The 13,691-nt window shown below is 43.4% G+C and overlaps 1 protein-coding gene and 1 pseudogene across 1 annotated transcript in view; one reads left to right on the top strand and one right to left on the bottom strand.

Moving 5' to 3' along the window:
* Positions 1 to 2,718: 2,718 nt before the first annotated feature.
* LOC141511101 (ceramide synthase pseudogene) lies at positions 2,719 to 3,562 on the bottom strand (annotated as a pseudogene).
* Positions 3,563 to 10,719: 7,157 nt separating this feature from the next.
* The window catches only part of ASPM (assembly factor for spindle microtubules), a 51,284-nt gene continuing 48,312 nt past the window's right edge, over positions 10,720 to 13,691 (top strand). The window contains exon 1 of the mRNA XM_074220893.1: positions 10,720 to 10,989. Coding sequence (XP_074076994.1) covers positions 10,720 to 10,989 — 270 coding nt within the window. The remainder of the gene's footprint in view (positions 10,990 to 13,691) is intronic.

Below are 13,691 nucleotides of genomic sequence, written 5' to 3'. Positions count from 1 at the left end.
TCAATGAATATTTAAATTTGTCAGATAAAAACTATCAATTATTTTCTGTCATGCTAATAAAATTTCTATGATGCATAACCTCTTTGGCATCAATGAATTTATCTTGGGGTAATAACTCCCAAAAGCTCAAATGAAACATCAGAAAAGGTCTGGGTGTAGGTATAGAAAGAAGTTGAAAGAAGACTGAATTTCATTCCTTCCTTTTGGAGGGTTGGTTTTGTAATTGAGAGAGAAGTCATAATTAAAGTGTCTCACTGGTATTCTGGAAACCTTCCAGGATAATAGTTACATCATTTGGAATAGGAAAGTGAAGTCTGGGGACCTTTTCTGGAGATCCTTGAGTTAAAAAATTTTCATGATAATAAGATGTTTTAAATTTTACTTTGAAATACAGATAGCTATAACCCAAGGTTATAGGACTAGGTCTTTGCAGGGGAAAGGGGTGGGAATGGCTTGCATATATAAATGTTTAAGAGAAGCAGCTAGGTGGGTAAAGGCCTGGAGTCAGGAATCAAATCTGGCCTAGGACATTTATTAGCTGTATGATTGGGCAAGTCATTTAACCCTATTTGGCTCAGTTTCCTCATCTGTAAAATGAGCTGAAGAAGGAAATGGAAAACCACTCCAGTATCTTTGCCAAGAAAACTTCAAATCATGTCATGAAGAGTCAGACGTGACTGAAACAACTGAACAACCAAAGTTATAGATTTTTTTTGGTTCTCACTATTCTAGAGGATTTGCAGAAAGATAAGGGGATGAGTATCTCAAAATTGAAGGCTTAAGTTGGCTTTAGTCTGCCCTTTCCCCCCCAACGCCCCAGATCATCTACATCATTTAAAGCAATCCATTGAAGTATGCCTACCATTCACTCTAAGAAATCATGCAAACATATTAATTTAAGTATGGAATCATAAACTTTAGAAGTAGAAGGGACCTTAGGGGCCCCTTTCCAGATAAGGAATTATATCTCTAGAAGTAATACTTAAACTTAAGTTCTCTTTTTCACTGTTCGAGGCTTTTTCGGAATGTGGAGGAATGGGAGTGGTAAACACCAATAGTAAGAATGTTGACTGAGGTCAAGGCCTCTTAATTTTTAGTTGCTCAAAAGCATGACAAATATTTCTCTGCAGACATATGGTTCATATTAAGGTCAACTTGGGTAGCCAGAGGGGGAAAAAGGTATCTGGAAAACAAAAGGAATAAATATCTCCAATGATTTAAGGGATGATTTAGTCTGGTTTTTTAATGGTTTCTGATTAAAATTTTAAACTAAAAATAATTTCAGCCAACCAGATACTTACCTGATAGAAGAATGATGAGGCTTTGGATAGGCCAATTGTAGCTTTCTATTTAATGTCTAAGTAACCACTAGGTTCCTTATCTTCAATTTATGATGCAACATGCAAGAACAGGTCATATGTAAGACCAAAGGTACAGAGGCAGTCCAACAGAAAAGATGAAGAGAAAGATTTGAGCATTGGTAACAGAACATAAGCATATGAAAATCATCTAGTTAAACTTTTTTATTTTGCAAAACGGAGCACTTGTCCAGAAGCATACAGAATATCAGATGGCAATTCTAACCCGGATACTTTAAATCTTGCAGAAGTTGGACAACAGAGGATCCCTTTTAGAGAGATATCTCATGATGAATGTGGGAGAGACTTCAATCATGCTTCTACCTTACTGAACACCATTTGTTTCATACTGGAGAATTTTTTTTTTTTCTTTTGGCATTCACGCTGATCTCATCTTTATTAGCGGTCTTTATATAGCGCCTCCCAAGGTTCCCTCTGCTCCTGGATCTGGAGGAAGCCTCAAGAGGTCTGTAGCACCAGGGACAGGTGGGAGAGGGCAAGAAGGCCAAATTATATAGCCTGAAGGAATGCACGCAAGAGCCCCTCCCCCAGTTTCCCCCAAGTGGGGCACTCAGCAATGAAGAGGCTGGGCCAGGTGGTGGTGTGTGGCCTGTCAGTGTCTGCCTCCCCATAAGAAACTAATACAAACCTGGGGAAATAAATAAAATTCCTAAGGGTCTGGAAAGATGCTGGGCTGCCTGTGTAGGAGAGGAGCTAGCTAGCTCTAAGGGGTAGCCAACCTATACCCTGGTGAGACACAAAGAGGTTAGAGGTACCTCTCCCACCCAGAGGGAATGCATGAGGTTAGGAGCTGCCTTCCCCTAGACTATAGCATATGGGGAAGGGAAATAGGCGTGTCCTTGGCAAAAAGGAGAGGGCCCTTCTCTAGATTATTTACTCCTTGATCCTCTATAATCCTTGTTAGTCTCCCCCCTAATCCATCCTATCCTAAATTGCTGTGGAATAGGGCACCTTCCTTTTTAATTTCCCTCCTTTAGGCCCCCTGCAGATTACAGTTGGGAAAAAAGGGTATCCCTGGGGTTATATATGCAGGGGGGTGCCTCCTAATTTCCACTTTCTTACTTTCTTAGTTCCTACACAAAGGAAATCGTTGGCCATTCCAAACCCTCTGTCCCTCAGTCCCAGGCACCCTGAGGACAAGAGAGGTAGCTGTTTCTTACAAGCCTGCTCCCTGTTCCATCCCTTTTACCATCATATAGGGAGAAGCTTCCCCGCCCAACTTCTCCATCCCTATCCTCCAGGCCTAGGACCACTGGAGAGGCCCCTAGTTCCCATCCCTACCCATCAGTCCCAGAGCCCAATTCCTGGCGGAATGGGTGCCCCAACCCTCTCCCTCTCCTCAGTCCCGGGGCCCATGGTGAAGTCCGGGGGGGCTGACGGGGGACTGGAGGGGTGGGTCCCCGAGGCCTAAAGAGGCAACACGCTCCCCGGCAGATGAGGAAAAAGCAGTAGAGCTGTGGAGCAAGCAGCAGGGCGGCCCCCAGGTTGACATGGGCTGGTATATTGAGGGGTACAGAGAGCAAGGGCAGGCCTGCATGCTGCCCGTAGGCCCAGTACAGGGAGGGGAACAGCAGCACTCGACAGCACAGGAAGCTCAGCAGCATCCAGGGACCATTCACTTTGTGCAGCAGGGTGTGTTGCTGCTTGTACCGGGTGAGGATCTTGCCTAGGCAGACAAAGGGTGTGCTGACGTCTGCCATCAACATGCAGCCCAGAAAGAAGTCCCCCTTGCCTTGGTGCCACACCACGGATAGTGGAACACAGACCAGCACCATGACTGCATGGTGCAGCACCATGAGGAACTCCCTGTGCAGGTAGCCTCGGGCCACAGCCCAAGTGCCTCCTGGGGGGCCAGCCCCTCCCTCATCCTTGTGCCAGTGACACGGGAACATGGCGTAGATGTCATAGATGAAGTAGGGCACTGCAAACTGAGTGTAAGCTGAGGATAGCCAAGGCGGGTCATCCATGATAAGTTTGCAGGAGGTGGAGACAATGTAGCCAGCTGTGGAGGCCAGGATAGCTTGGACTGAGGACACTAGCCTGGCTGAGACAATGACCTTGTTGGCCTCCCCCCAGCGCAGCTGGGGAAGCCTCTGGAGCGTGTTCTTGGAAAGGAGGAAGAGTCCCGGGAACACAACCCCCCCAGCCACCATCGGGGACAGCATCATGGCTCAGGGATTTGGGGCAGGGAAGAATGAGTAGAGCAATAAGGACTGGGGAAGCTGAGGCCTGTGAGGAGTTAAGAGATGCTGAAGGAGATAGAGAGAAAGGGGGTTTGGTTAAGGGACAGAAGTAGAGATGAAGGGAGAGAAGAATTAAGAAAAGAAAGAATATAGACAGGAAGGACACAAAGAGGATAGGATGGGGAGAGAGGAAATAGTAACAGGAGGGACAAGAGAAAAAAAAGAATAAAATGAAAATGGGGGAAAAAAAGAAAAGAAGGGAGAAATGGATAGGGACCTGAGAGGAAAAAAGGAGAAATAAAAAGAGGGAGGAGAAGGAAAAATAGAAGGATGGAAAGAGATGAAGATGGAGAAGGAAGGGGTGATACTATGAGAGGAGAGAATGGGATAGAAATAGGGGACAGAGAAAGGGTGAGGGCGCAGATGGGAAAGGGACCCATACTGGAGAATTATAATGAAATTATATAATGGAATTATAATGAAAGTGGAAAAGACTTCTACCCAAACTCATACCTACTTGTCAGGTTTCTCATACTGGAAAGAAACCTTATATATGTAATGTATGTAAGACAACCTTTTACAAGACATGAGAGGGCACATACTGGAGAGAAGTCTCTTATAAGTAAGATGTAAGAGACTTCAGAGACTATTCATCACTTAATCATATAAAATTATTTATGTATATTTCATATATATAAAATGTAGGAAAGCCTTCAATGACAACTTAGCACTTTATTAAGCATTAGAAGATGTGCAATGTAAGAAAGGTTTTTGCTATAGGTTCACATCTTAGTTTATGTATTAAAATTCATTTTGGAGAAATGTCTTATAAATATAATGAATGTGGGAATGCTTTCTTTGATTATTCGTGTCATCCATACTATAATGAACCTTGAATGAAAGGTGATGGACAAAAGAAACCCTTAAAAACTTATTTTGCATCATAATATTCTCACCAGAGGAAAACTTCATCAATTTAATAAATGTGAGAGAGCCTTCAATGCCTAGGTCTTGTTTATCAGAATTTATACTCTAGGGAAGGCTGGTAAATATTGATAATAAATGTGGGAGTCTTCAATTAATTATAAGAATTTCCACAGGATACCTTTTAGATGATGCTTACTCTGTTACATACACCAGAATATTCAAAGGAGAGATTGATAGACATTCAGTAAAGGTAGGAAAGCTTTCAGAGACAAAATAACCTTATTTGTCACCAGATGATTCATATTGGAGCAAAACTAAACAGATAATGAATAGGACAGTGCCTTCATTTCAGAACTTAGAGAATACAGATGGGGAACATTTGTGGATGGAATACAAGTGAGAAAACATTCAGAAACTGCTCACAAGTTATTGTCATGCTGGACAGAAATATTAGATAATGTTATAATATGAAAATAATCAGCATTGAACCAATATTTCAAATAGTTCATATCAGAGAGAAAAACTTACCCTTAAGGGAAGATCTTCAATCACAAGAGAGTTCATACTTTAAAAAAAAACAAACCTAAGTATCCAGAGACTGATGAAACCTTATTAGACATGGAAGAGACTTGTGTAATTGTGGAAACCACTTTAAGAAGGGACATGCACAAGAGAGTTCGTACTTAAAAAAAAAAAACCTAAGTGGGGGGGGCGGAGCCAAGATGGAGAAAAGAGAGGAACTTCTCTTAGAAGCTCTCTCATAAAACTTAGAAACTAAGGACTCTAACAAAACTTTCAAGACACAGAACCCACAGAGGGACCCAATGAGGCAGTTCTTCTACTCAAGGCAACCTGGAAAAGAGCAGAAAGGCTCTGCTTCCTGGGGTTGGAGGGGCCGCCCGCAGGAGGGAAAGAACTTCAGTCTCCCGGAGGCAGCCCCAGGGCGCTTCAGGGCTCACAGCAGCGGGGGAGTCTCCTGAGCTGCACCCCGGGGAGCACCAGCACAACGTGGGGGAAAAGAACGGGACCTCTGCCAGAGCGAGCACATGGAGCCCAGCCCTCAGGGCACCCAGCCAGCAGCTTGGTCTTTCAGCCCAGATCCAGGAACAGAAGCAGGCGGAGCCATAAGCAGGAGCCCCCAGGGCATGAGCCCATTGAGCTGAGGGAGGGGAGTGAAGAGAGAGACACTGCCCAGCTCTGTCCTCTGCCCCTGGCACAGGACTCTGGGGCTCTGACCACATTCAGATCCTGATCGCAGTCTAGGCCTCCCCATAGAACAGCAAGGCCCCCCCACCTCAGCCCCATGGCAGAGGGGGGCAGGCACTTCTGGTCATTCACAGACCAGGAGGGAGGACAGACCCTCACACACTGAGACCCTTGTGGGAGTGTCCCAAAGGCTCAGGAAGCACCCCAAAACCAGGCTCAGGCTGGGAAAATGAGCAAGCAGAGAAATAAGAGGAACACCATTGAGAAATATTTTGCATATGAGCCCAAGAAGGATCAAAATACTCAGTCTGAAGATGAGGAAGCACAAGCTCCTGCATCTAAAGACTCCAAGAAAAACAGAAATTGGGCTCAGGCTATGACAGAGCTCAAAAAAGACTTTGAAAATCAAATGAGGGAGTTAGAAGAAAAACTGGGAAAAGAAATGAGAGAGATGCAGGAAAAACAAGAAAATGAAGTCAGTAGCCTAGTCAAGGAAATCCAAAAAAAAAAAAATGCTGAAGAAAATAGCATGCTAAAAATCAGCTTAGGTCAAATGGATAAAACAGTTCAAAAAGTTATTGAGGAGAAGAATGCTTTAAAAAGCAAAATAGGCCAGATGGAAAAAAGAGATAAGAAACTCTCTGAGGAGAACAAATCCTTCAGACAAAAGAATAGAATTTAGGGAGACTGATGAATTAACCAGAAATCAGGAATCAATACTTCAAAACCAAAAAAATGAAAAATTAGAAGAAAATGTGAAGTATCTCATTGAAAAAAACAACTGATATGGAAAACAGACTTAGGAAAGATAATTTAAAAATCATTGGAATACCTGAAAGTCATGATCAGGAAAAGAACCTTGACATCATTTTCAAAGAATTACTACAGGAAAATTGCCCTGATATTCTAGAAGCAGAGGGCAAAATAGAAATGGAGAGGATCCACTGACCCCCCCCCCCCAGAAAGAGATCCCCCAAAAAACAACTCCTAGGAATATTATAGCCAAGTTCCAGAACTCCTAAGTCAAAGAGAAAATATTACAAGCTGCCAGAAGGACACAGTTCAAATATCATGGAGCTGCAGTCAGGATCACACAGGACTTAGCAGCAGCTACATTGGAAGCTCGTAGGGCTTGGAATATAATATACTGGAAAGCAAAAGAGCTTAGAATGCAGCCAAGAATCAACTACCCAGCAAGGGAATCTTCACTCTTATCAGAGGTGGCTAGGAGAGGAAACAGCACATATACTCAATGGGGTATAGACATCTGGAGTAAGAAGGGGGGGAACAGGGGAAAAGGGGGGATGTGAGTAATGGAACAGAGGATGGACGATGGGGGGACAGTGGTCAGATATAACACATTTTCCTTTTTACTTCTCGCAAGGGCCTGGGATTGGATGACCTGTCCGGGACCACAGGGCCAGGTGGATTCTGGGCCTAAGGGGTGGTATGGGGGCTCTGGGCCTCTTGGCCCCAGGACCAGGGATCTGTCTGCTGTGCCACTCAGCCACCCTACAGCAGAGCCAGAGTGAAAGGAGAGAGAAAATATAGTACATGGTAGTGGAGCAATACGAAAGGAGGGGGTTGTGATCAGCAATGGCAATGTTGGAAAAATATGGGAGTAACTTTTGTGATGGACTTATCATAAAGAATGTGATCCGGGTGGCTAGGTGGCAGAGTGGATATAGCACTGGCCTTGGAGTCAGCAGTACCTGGGTTCAAATCCAGTCTCAGATACTTAATAATTACCTAGCTGTGTGGCCTTGGGCAAGCTACTTAACCCCATTTGCCTTGCAAAAAAAAAAAAACCTAAAAAAAAAAGAATGTGATCCTCCTTGCAACAGAGTTGTTGGTGTTGGAACAAAGACTTGAAGCACATTTTTTATTATTATTTTGGGGGGGTGCAGGGCAAATGGGGCTGGGTGGCCTGCCTGGAGCCTCATAGCAGGGTGATCTTTGGGTGTCTGAGGCCGGATTCGGACCTGGGTGCTCCTGGCTCAAGGGCCAATGCTCTGTTCACCACCCAGCCACCCCTACTATTATTACTATTTTATTTTATTTTGCGTCTTCTTTTTTCATTTTTTTTTTGGTTTTTGCAGGGCAGTGGGGTTGGGGTGGCTTGCATGTCACATGGCTGGGTGATTGTTGGGTGTATGGGTCCAGATGTGGGCTCGTGTGCTCCTGGCTCCAGAGCTGGGGCTCCGTCCATTGTGCCACCTGGCCATACCTAAAATTATTACTATTATTTTTTTTTATTTTAATTTTTTTCTCTCCCCTTTACTTTATTGCTCAAGCGAGTCTATATTTTTCTGGGGGGAGGGGTATTCTGTTTACTCTTAAACAAGAATATTTTATTAATGTATAAAAACATTTGTACAAAAAGAGAATAAATAAATATTGAAAAGAAAAACCCTAACTATTCAGAAACGGATGAAACCTTATTAGACGTGGAAGAGACTTATAATTGTGGAAATCGCTTTAAGAAGGGACACACACAAGAGAGAGATCATATTTTATTTTTAAAAAAACTTAAGTATTCAGAAACGGATGAAACCTTATTAGACGTGGAAGAGACTTATAATTGTGGAAATCGCTTTAAGAAGGGACACGCACAAGAGAGAGATCATATTTTATTTTTAAAAAAACTTAAGTATTCAGAAACGGATGAAACCTTATTAGACGTGGAAGAGACTTATAATTGTGGAAATCACTTTAAGAAGGGACACGCACAAGAGAGAGATCATATTTTATTTTTTTAAAAACCCTAAGTATTCAGAAAGGATGAAACCTTATTAGACGTGGAAGAGACTTATAATTGTGGAAATCGCTTTAAGAAGGGACATGCACAAGAGAGAGATCATATTTTATTTTTTAAAAAAAACCCTAAGTATTCAGAAAGGATGAAACCTTATTAGACGTGGAAGAGACTTATAATTGTGGAAATCGCTTTAAGAAGGGACACGCACAGGAGAGAGATCATATTTTATTTTTAAAAAAACTTAAGTATTCAGAAACGGATGAAACCTTATTAGACGTGGAAGAGACTTATAATTGTGGAAATCGCTTTAAGAAGGGACACGCGCAGGAGAGAGATCATATTTTATTTTTTTTAAAAAACCTAAGTATTCAGAAACGGATGAAACCTTATTAGACGTGGAAGAGACTTATAATTGTGGAAATCGCTTTAAGAAGGGACATGCACAAGAGAGATATTTTATTTTTAAAAAAACCTAAGTATTCAGAAACGGATGAAACCTTATTAGACGTGGAAGAGACTTATAATTGTGGAAATCACTTTAAGAAGGGACACGCACAAGAGAGAGATCATATTTTATTTTTTAAAAAAAACCCTAAGTATTCAGAAAGGATGAAACCTTATTAGACGTGGAAGAGACTTATCATTGTGGAAATCGCTTTAAGAAGGGACACGCACAGGAGAGAGATCATATTTTATTTTTAAAAAAACTTAAGTATTCAGAAACGGATGAAACCTTATTAGACGTGGAAGAGACTTATAATTGTGGAAATCGCTTTAAGAAGGGACACGCGCAGGAGAGAGATCATATTTTATTTTTTTTAAAAAACCTAAGTATTCAGAAACGGATGAAACCTTATTAGACGTGGAAGAGACTTATAATTGTGGAAATCGCTTTAAGAAGGGACACACACAAGAGAGAGATCATATTTTATTTTTTAAAAAAAACCCTAAGTATTCAGAAAGGATGAAACCTTATTAGACGTGGAAGAGACTTATAATTGTGGAAATCGCTTTAAGAAGGGACACGCACAGGAGAGAGATCATATTTTATTTTTAAAAAAACTTAAGTATTCAGAAACGGATGAAACCTTATTAGACGTGGAAGAGACTTATAATTGTGGAAATCGCTTTAAGAAGGGACACGCGCAGGAGAGAGATCATATTTTATTTTTTTTAAAAAACCTAAGTATTCAGAAACGGATGAAACCTTATTAGACGTGGAAGAGACTTATAATTGTGGAAATCGCTTTAAGAAGGGACATGCACAAGAGAGATATTTTATTTTTAAAAAAACCTAAGTATTCAGAAACGGATGAAACCTTATTAGACGTGGAAGAGACTTATAATTGTGGAAATCACTTTAAGAAGGGACACGCACAAGAGAGAGATCATATTTTATTTTTTAAAAAAAACCCTAAGTATTCAGAAAGGATGAAACCTTATTAGACGTGGAAGAGACTTATAATTGTGGAAATCGCTTTAAGAAGGGACACGCACAGGAGAGAGATCATATTTTATTTTTAAAAAAACTTAAGTATTCAGAAACGGATGAAACCTTATTAGACGTGGAAGAGACTTATAATTGTGGAGACGGCTTTCAGAAGGGGCATGGCCTTAATCCACCAAGCACTTGTGCAGCAGAGATCTCTAAAACTGACCCAGACGGGCGGCACAATGGAGACGTCCCGGGGCCCGGAGAGCCCCGGCTCCTTGAGTGCCAGCGCTGCCCTCGGGCAAGTCGCGCCATCCCGGGTGCCTGGGTTTGCTGCTCTGTGGCATGAGTGGCGAAGGGACGGCAAAGCTGCGGCGGCTCAGCGGGGAGAAATGAGCGTGCGAGGAGGCACTGCCCTGTCTCATGACTTCCTAGGCTTTGGAGTGGCTGGCCGAGGCCACGCGGCTCAGTAAGGACTACGCGTGAGGCACCGGGACCCCGCACCCTCCTCTTCCCCGGGCGGCGGCCCGCCCCGCTAACGGCCGCCTCCGCGCAGGCGCCAGGCCCCGCCCCCCGGGGCGCCGCCCTCGCCGCGGACCGGGGCAGGCCGCGCTTTTAAAAAAGTCGCCGGCGCCTCATTGGTCGGCGGCGCTTCCGGCTCCCGTCGCCATTGGCCAACGGCCGGCTCCCGATTGGCCGCTGGGGGACTTTTTGAACCGGGCTAGCGAGGGAGTCGTTCGGAGCTCTGCGGCGGTCTCGGGTGCGACGTGAGCCCGCGGCGGGGCTCGGGGCTGCCGGCCGCCCCGCGCGCGCTCTCCTCCTCCGGCGGGGGCCATGGCGGCGCGGCCGCCGGGACGAGACGCCGCCCGGGCGCCGCGGAGCCCTCGGAGCCCTCGGAGCCCCCGGGGCTCCCCGGCGCTCCTGAGGCTCAGCCACTTCTCCAGGCCGCCCTTCCTCTGCTTCGGCGACGTCCGGGTCGGGGCCTCTCGCAGCCTGCCCCTGGTGCTGCACAACCCCAACCAGGAGGTGCTGGAGGTGAGCGTGGCGCGGCTGCCGCCGGCCGACCGGGGCTTCAGCGTCTCCCCGCCCCGCTGCGTGCTGCAGGTAAGGCGGGCCGGGCAGCAGGGGCAGGGCCGGCCGGGGGGGCAGGGGCAGGGCCGGCCGGGCCGCAGGGGCAGGGCGGGCCGGAGGGGCAGGGCCGGCCGGGCCGCAGGGGCAGGGGCAGTGGATTTCAGCTCCTGAGGATAAAATCCTCTTCAGTTCTGGTGAAATCCCACTGCAAGAAGCTCGCGCCTTCCCTTAGAGATTGCTTGTGCTGGGGTCTCCCGTGGCAGGGGGGCTCCTTGAAGGAAGAGTCTCGTTTGGCTTTTCTTTTTTGTCAATCTCCACTTTGGAGGAAAGCACTGAAGGACCCTCAAGCTACCTCTATTTTATTTCAACATTTACAAAAATGACAACCTAATTGCGATTAAATAACATTTATAAGGGCACGAATTATGCGTAAAACTAGCGTTTATCACCAATATGAACAGCAAAAGATAATTTTAGTGTTTCATCTTAGAACTCATTAATTAGCATTACTAAGATGCTAATATTAGAACATTAACAGCTAAGGGACTCAGGAAGGACTTTCCTGTAGTTTCCCAAGTACAAACTGAAGAAATCCAAGGATTCCAAAAGATGAGATATTTGAAACCAGGAGCTAGAACTCAAGTAGGCTGTTTGGCTGGAATATAACATCCATGAAATACTGAATGTGTATCAAGTCCAGACTGGATTATTATGGGTCAGCATGGGCCATTTTTAGGAGTTAGCATTTCTGTGTAGAAGCACTTTGAAGGTTCTTGGCAGGGAAGGAATACGGCCAGATCTGAGTTTCTTAGAAGGCTTTGACAGTTATGAATGAATGGGAAAGGAGAGAGTTCTAAAACTGGGGGACCAGTTAGGAGATGATGACAGTAGAGTGAGTGGTGAAAGGTATTATTAGCCTTGTGAGCTAGGAAAAAGCAGCTGGATATGGGAGATGAGGGAGGGGAAGAATAAATTACTCCAAAATTACGAACCTGGGTGATTAGAAGAATAATAGTGTCCTCAATAGAAAAATGAAATTCAGAGGGGGCAGATTTAGCAGGGAAGTTAAGTTTTACATGCCTAAAGTATATCTTGGAGGAGCTGTCCAGTAATTATTTGCTGATGTGGGTCTTAAAGCCCAGAAGAGAGAAGGTTGAATGTGTAGACCTGGGGCAGGGGAGACAACTGAATTTGCAAAAACTGATGAGATCAAGAGAGGAGGAAAAAGAGAGCACAGGTTAGAGCCTATGGGATCACGGTAGGTATGATGATCCAGCAAAAGATACTCCAAAGAAATCAGACAGATATGAGAAGACTAGGAGAGAGCAGTATTTAGAAAAGTCAAGGGGGAGAGAGTATAGGGGAAAAGGTAAAACAATATATTTTATTATACTTCTCATATTTTAAAGCATTAAGTTGCTTTGAAAACAAAAGTTCTTTATAGTGTTTGATTTTTTTTCCTTAACCCCTCCTACCTTGAGCTTAGTCTCTTCTTGATAGAGGGTTAGTATTACTACCCCTGGCACATGTTGTTTATCTTTATTATTTTATTTTATTTTTAATGACATACAAAGGTAGTTTTCAGTAATCCTTGATTTTCAAGTTTGTGAGTTCCACATCTTTCTACCATCCTACTTTCCCTTTCCATAGCCCTTGGCAACTAAAATCTGAAAAAAGTTATGTACATACAATCCTGAGTTGCTTATTTAAAAAAACCCAACTCTTATTACTATCTTTCCTATTAAGATGCATGGCTAAATTTTAATGATATGATATGACTTAGTCTGCATCATTCTTTTTAAACCTTGTTTTAAACATCTATTAATATGCAGTATCCTTAAATCTTTTTGAGACTCACCATGAGATCAAAGAGTTTTAGAGCTGAACTGTTGATGAAATAATAATAGCTTCCATTTATGCTTTAAGATCTACAAAATACTTACATCCTTTCATTCATTCTTTGTGACAATAAGGGGTGAGCAGTGCAAGTGGTGTAGTAGAAAGAATGTTGGGCTTGAATTCAAAGGACCTGGATCAAATTCTGGTTCTGGCATTTCTGTCCCCAGAACAACTCATTTAATGACTCTTGTCCTCAGTTTGTTCATCTGTAGTATATTTCAGGGGGTTTGGTTAGAGAACCTTTCCAGTAGAAACAATCCTATAAGGTAGGTAGTATAAGTCCCACTAGTCCCATTTTACATATCTAGATCTCTACTGGAAAAGCCATTAAAAGCCACCTGGTTCAATCCTTTTATTTTTCAGATGAGCCTGAAAAATACCAGAGAGATTATATGCTCCCTTTGGAGCATGTCGAATCTGAGATATCATGTAACATTTTGCATTAACACTGGAAAAATGTGAGATATTGTTGAATTGGTATTTGTCTCCTTGGATGAGATCAGGACAGGGAACCAAAACTGGAGTTGGAAGAAGTGTGTTTATTATGCCTACTATGTATCAGGCACTGTTAAGCACTTTGAAAATATTATTTTGTTTGAGATAATCCTTGTAAATAATTTGTAAATATTAAATATATACAAAGTGTCTTGAAAGTGGGGAAGTTAGGAAAAGGCACTTAAATTTAGCTTTGAAGGGGACTTGGAAATTCCATGAAGTAGAGGTAAGCAAAGAAAGTGTTTGAGATAGTCTTTGCAAGGTGTTTAGAGGCAGGAAACTTAAGGCTATGTAAGGGGAATAGCAAGTAGATCTGTTTGACTAGAAGGGATTATGTGAGG

Source organism: Macrotis lagotis, chromosome 2, assembly GCF_037893015.1.
Source record: "Macrotis lagotis isolate mMagLag1 chromosome 2, bilby.v1.9.chrom.fasta, whole genome shotgun sequence".
Lineage (NCBI taxonomy): Eukaryota > Metazoa > Chordata > Mammalia > Peramelemorphia > Peramelidae > Macrotis > Macrotis lagotis.
This window is presented reverse-complemented; position numbering and strand designations above follow the sequence as displayed.